We start from the raw sequence: 6264 nt of genomic DNA on the forward strand, positions 1-6264 counted from the left end.
TTTAAAATGTTAAATAGAGCAAAATAAAAGTGGAAATACTATATTATTTAAAAATTTGATTTTAGTCTACTTTTAATTTTAGCTTCTAAGTTCATTTAATACTTCAAACATTCCAGTTTTTCATACATTTGTTTCCAATCAGAAATTGAAATTAGTGGCAAAATTTATTTCCTGATGAATGATAGAAGAATTTTAAAATGCACATTCTTGGTGGATTTTAGGGAAAGAACCGTTTCTTTTTGAAGCCATGTCAGTAACATAGTTAAGATTAATATAGATCTGTTCAAATAGAACTCTTTTAAAAGTGTGTTCCCAATGAAATATCCCATATGAACATTTCGTCAGTTTGTAAAGGAACTATCATGGATATCGTGTAACCGGACAAAGTACTCAATACACTGTTCTTATGTCACAGCTCACATCACTCTCATGGTACAATTTTTTGCACCCTATACTTTTGACTGCCAAATTGAAATGGCCCAGTCGTGTGTCCTAATATCTGTCAACAAGTATTTAAGACTGTCAAGAGTTCAATTTTATGGTAAACAAAATCCCTTCTGGGTAACTCACCTTCTTTTTAGGAAAAGTCATTAGTTATTTGGACATTTTACTTTTTTGAATTTTTAAAAATTATAGTGGTAGCACAGACTTATAACAAATTAATGACAGAAATTTAATAGAAAAATCTCTCCTTCCTCCCCTTATGCCAGAACCACACCCACCCCCCTACCAAGGTTAAATTTGACTTAAACTCTAAGAAATTTTTCATTTTTATGGCACTATTTGTTATAATAGGAATTCTTGTGAAATAGATAAATAATCCCAAATAGGGCCAGGTGTGGTGGCTCATGCCTGTATTCTCAGCACTTTAGGAGGCTGAAGTAGGAGGATTGCTTGAGGCCAGGAGTTTGAGACCAGCCTGGGCAACATAGCAAGACCTCATCGCTACAAAAAAATTTAAAAATTAGCCAGGCATGGTGGCATACACCTGTCGTCCCAGCTACAGGAGTTTGAGGGTATAGTGAGCTCTGATGACACTCTTGCACTCCAATTCAGGGAACAGAACAAGACCCTGTCTCAAAAAAAAAAAAAAGGAAAAACAGGTTTCAAACCATAGGGATTTGTCGTAAAATTTAGTAATCATGAGAACACAAAAGAACATTTTATTTTATGTTTAGGCGTGGTGGATTGTTTATCAGTGGACTTGTTAGGAACTTGTTAAAATTCAGGATAGCCCCCAGTTCAAATATCCAGCCACCTCAGTGGAATAGCTAACGTGTTACGTCTGGCAAGTCATGTAAACTCAGCACCCGCTCCTCTTATTTTTTTGTGGAAGTCTTTTTTTTTTTTTTTTTTTTTGAGACAGAGTCTCACTCTCTTGCCTGGGGCGAGTGCCGTGGCATCAGCCTAGCTCACAGCAACCTCAAACTCCTGGGCTCAAGCAATCCTACTGTCTTAGCTTCCCGAATAGCTGGGACCACAGGCACGCGCCACCATGCCCGGCTAATTTTTTCTACATATATTTTTAACTATCCAATTAATTTCTTTCCATTTTTTGGTAGAGACGGGGTCTCGCTCTTGCTCAGGCTGGTCTCGAACTCCTGAGCTCAGAACGATCCGCCCGCCTCAGCCTCCCAGAGTGCTAGGATTACAGGCGTGAGCCACCGCGCCTGGCCGTGGAAGTCTTTTTGATGGAGGGCCTACCTGCTTTCTTAGCCTGTTGTGGCCTGGGACAGTGGTACCTTCCTTCTTAAGCATATCCATTATTCAGAATAAGGATGGATTCTATTAATGGTTGTTAAAGAAAAGAGAATGTGTGTTTTCTAGTTAGTAAAGGAGAGGGAAAAGATTAGTAAATTTTGTTCAGTGATGGCCTTTGATTTTTCTACCTTACCCCCACTGTATTTGTATGGGCTGTTATTTAGCTTACATTTAAAAATGCAACACTGTGATTTGTATAACACTGTATTGTAGAGAACTTTTGCACGCATTCTCTTTTGAATCTCCCAAAATTCTGTAGGTTTAGGGATAAATTACTAACCTAGCGTCCCAAATACAGTCATGTATCCATTAACAGTGAGGATACATTCTGTAAAAGGTATCTTTAGATGGTTTCATTATTATGCAAACCTCCTGGAGTATATTTACACATACTTAGATGGTATAGCCTGTTGCCTCTAGGCTACAAACCTATACAGCATGCTACTGTACTGAATACTGTAGGCAATTTTAACACAATGGTAAGTGTTTGTATATCTAAATATAGGAAAGGTACGGTAAAAATTCAGTAATGTATAGGGCACTTACGTGAATGGTACTTACAAGACTGGAAGTTTCTCTGGGTAAGTGAGTGAGTGAGTGGTGAGTGAATGTGAAGGCCTAGGTCATTGCTGTACACTATAAACTCTGTAATCTTTAGCTATACTAATTTATTTTTAAAAGATGTTTCTTTCTTCAATAATAAATTAACCTGAGCTTGCTATAACTTTTTTACTTTATAAACGTTTTAATTTTTTAAAACTTTTTGACATAAGTATAATAACAGCTTAAAACACAAGCACATAGTACAGTGGTACAAAAACATTTTCTTTATATCCTTATTCTATAAGGCTTTTTCTATTTTTAGATGTTTTTATTTAACTTTTTAGACTTTTTTTGTAAAAACTAAGACACAAGCACACTCACTAGCCTAGGCCTACGTAGGGTTGGGATCATCAATATCACTGTCTTCTACCTCCACATCTTGTCCCACTGGAAGGTACTTCGGGGCAGTAACACAAGTGGAGCTGTCATCTCCTATGATTAACAGTTCCTTCTTCTGCATACCTCCTGTAGGGCCTGCCTGAGGTTAAGTTAACTTTTTAAAATTTATAGATAAAAGGAGTAACGATGAAAAGCATAATATAATAAATACATCAATCAGTAGAGTAGTCATTTATTATCATTATGTGACTGGCAGTGCCATAGGTTTGTTTACACCAACATCACCACAAACATGTGAGTAATATGTTGCACTACAACCTTATGAAGGCTATGATATCATAAGACAATAGAAATTTTCAGCTCCATTATAATCTTATGGGACCACCATTGTGTATGTATCCATCATTACTGAAATGTCCTTATGTGGCACGTGACTCTTCTTTTTCCCCACTTAAGTATTGCTTTTAAAAAGGACATCTTCAACAGTAAAAGTCCTTGAACACTGTTCATCTCTGTGTATTTGCTTTGGGCCCTGGAAAACACAAGATTGCCCATACCCCCTTACCCCCCCAGCCATGACAGGTAGCATCCAGTTACTTGGAGTGGGAGGAACTAGACGTGGAGCTCAGCAGATGGGGGAAGAGGGAGTCTTGTTCCATTATGAAGTGGGAACCTGTGAGTTTGGCATCCAGTGGTGGAAGTCTGACAAGGGTCTCCTATGGACAATTGTTTCCTCCTCAGGCCTGCCTTTATCACTGCTCTTATTATGCATTAGATATCTTAGGGATCAAATAGACCATTGTGAACTTGCTGTAGGACTGAACCACCATAATGTTATTTTACACACTCATTTAACAGACCCTTGTTGAGAATCTTCTGTCAGGATCTACTATGAACCGGGCATGTACTAGACCTGGTAGCATATAGCAGCAAATGAGCTGAACTGTGTACCAGTCCTTATAAAACCTTTCAAAGAAAATTTTGTTCTGTCTTAGACTTTTGGAAATATAAACCACTTCTAAATTGAAGGATGCCTGTATTTTGTGAGAAAAAAGCAACATTTAGTATTATTTCAAGAAACATAATAAGGAATCAGGAAGGTAATTTAGAGTTTCAATTATAACACTTATTCAAAAGCTAGTCAGTATGATACTAAGCAGTTTACTTGTTCAACAAACACTGCATGCCTCATAGGTGGTGAGCACTGCTTTGGGATATAGCAGGAAACAGAACAGACACAGACCCCTGCCCTCACGGAGCTTTATATCTTAGTAGATTCATTTTATAATTCCTTTTGTTTGGGGACATTGTATAAACAAGGTTTATAGTGTTAGATAAAAATTTCCATAAGTTCTTTCAAAAAGATTTTTCAAAATCTAATTTTTGTTTGTTCTTAGACTGCTGTAGATGTACTTTCTTCCTTAGCTAGAGTGGGACAAAATTAATATTCACTCAGATGATCTTTTTCAATCTGAAATTTCATTTACAGTTTTTAAATGCTGGAATGGTGAGGTGAGAGTAGGGGAAAAGTAAAATAAAAAAATTTAAAACCAGGGACTTTGGAGGTTTTTTTTTTTTTCTCTTCCCTGAATGATGTATCTTAAAGAAACTTGTTGTCTTAGAACGTAAATGTCTTAACACCCAGTGTCATGTATTAAAGCTTAAAAACGAATTTTAAGCTTTCTGGTTGTAGATGCTTTGTGTACTATAAAATCTGATTTAGGAAGGAGATGCTTTTGTATATTATAGCTTTCCTAATTACTTTTTGTCATTTTAGGGGTTTAACAGTAATGTTTGAAATAATGAAAACATATGGCCACACATATGAAAAACACTGGTGGCAGGATTTATTTAGAATTGTTTTCAGAATCTTTGACAATATGAAATTGCCAGAACAACAGACTGAGGTAAGAGAACACAAAATTTTCATTTAGCATAGTCAAGTTAAAAGGTTCTTAGTATCTTCCCCAATACATTTTAGTGTTTCAAATAAAGCTCATTGAACAGAAAAGAATTCCTAGAAGATTTTCCTTTAAGGCGTGAGAATATAATAGCATGTCTTCATAAATAAGAACACTATTTGGGTATAGAACTGAGTTAATGAATTGATTTTTTTTTTGTTTTCAGTGTTTTTGTTGAACTTTCAGTTTCTTTTCCTCATTTTGATTATGTAACAACTATAAAACACTAGCAACTTTCTTTAGTATCACATAGTGATTTTTTTACTCTGCCTTGAGTGAAGAATACCAAGCAAAATTTAAGTTTTATTTTATTTATCTCAATGTGTTTAACTACAAACCAGTTATAGTATGCATTTCAGAAAGTGTGGAGAGAGCGCTTCAAATTTTCCCATTTTGTTCCATGTAGCAGTATTAAATGCAGACTTCTGCAATTATCCTTTGTATGCTTGAAAGAAAGAAAGAAATTATAATTGTTTTGTATAGCCCTTCTTACCTTTTATAGTGTTTACAAATAACCATACTTCAAGAAAGTCAGTTTTATTTTAAACCTGTGCTAACTCCACTTAGGTAAATTCTTATCTTTCTTTTTTATTTCCCTGTCATCATCTGTCATATTCTAGAGCAAGGCCAGCTCTTGCTGTTCATGCATATTGAAAAGTTATACTATCAAGATGATTCAGTGATAATTTTTTTAAATAATCAAAACAGTGCAGAAAATAGTTAAATTATTTTATACGTAGGTGGTTATGGAATAATGAAGAAAAATAAACAACAGATTTTAAGTTGAGGTGAATATAATGTTCTAGAAGGAATTAGGTGGTCTGAAAGGAACACCGACAGCCTTATATTTTAAGTAAGCAGACATATGTCTTTTTTAATTCTGGTAGTTGACGAATAGTATGACCTTCATTTAATGACTTTTTTCCCCAGAAAGCTGAATGGATGACAACGACTTGCAATCATGCACTGTATGCAATCTGTGATGTATTCACCCAATATTTAGAAGTACTCAGTGATGTACTCTTGGATGATATTTTTGCCCAGCTCTACTGGTGTGTGCAGCAAGGTAAGTCCGTACCAGATATGTGACACAAAGTGTTAAATATGACCCTCGTAATATGTAAATGAATTGCTCTTTTCTTTCCTAGACAATGAGCAGTTAGCACGATCTGGTACAAACTGCTTAGAGAACGTTGTTATTCTGAATGGTGAAAAATTTACCCTAGAAATCTGGGATAAAACTTGTAACTGCACACTGGATATCTTCAAAACCACAATCCCACATGCGTAAGAAGATTTTAAACATCTTTACATTTATATTTGTATATTGAATGAGTTTGAAAATGAGGAATGATTAAAGTCTGATGGTAACTGGTGATTTCTCATAACAGAAATCCTTTAGGCATGTCTCAGTGTTACATGGATTCAGATTTATTACAGCTCAAATGCCTATAAACCTTAACAGATACATGAATTAAATTCTTTGTAAACCAAAACCACCTTCGGTCTGATTATCCAAAATTTGGGTCACAATGAAGTAATTTCACTGACTTTTATAAGACTTTATTTATCCAGATCAAACCAAGCAGTGGTTTTTTTT

At 35.3% G+C, this 6264-nt stretch overlaps 1 protein-coding gene across 1 annotated transcript in view; it reads left to right on the plus strand.

The window, feature by feature from the left end:
* Positions 1-6264, plus strand: part of ARFGEF1 (ADP-ribosylation factor guanine nucleotide-exchange factor 1 (brefeldin A-inhibited)) — a 133318-nt gene that overhangs the window by 108143 nt on the left and 18911 nt on the right. Inside the window, exons 26-29 of the mRNA XM_012663112.1 lie at positions 4193-4215; positions 4481-4610; positions 5595-5730; positions 5813-5951. Coding sequence (XP_012518566.1) covers positions 4193-4215; positions 4481-4610; positions 5595-5730; positions 5813-5951 — 428 coding nt within the window. The remainder of the gene's footprint in view (positions 1-4192; positions 4216-4480; positions 4611-5594; positions 5731-5812; positions 5952-6264) is intronic.

The sequence above is a fragment of the Propithecus coquereli genome, unplaced genomic scaffold (assembly GCF_000956105.1).
Source record: "Propithecus coquereli isolate 6110/MARCELLA unplaced genomic scaffold, Pcoq_1.0 Scaffold8, whole genome shotgun sequence".
Lineage (NCBI taxonomy): Eukaryota > Metazoa > Chordata > Mammalia > Primates > Indriidae > Propithecus > Propithecus coquereli.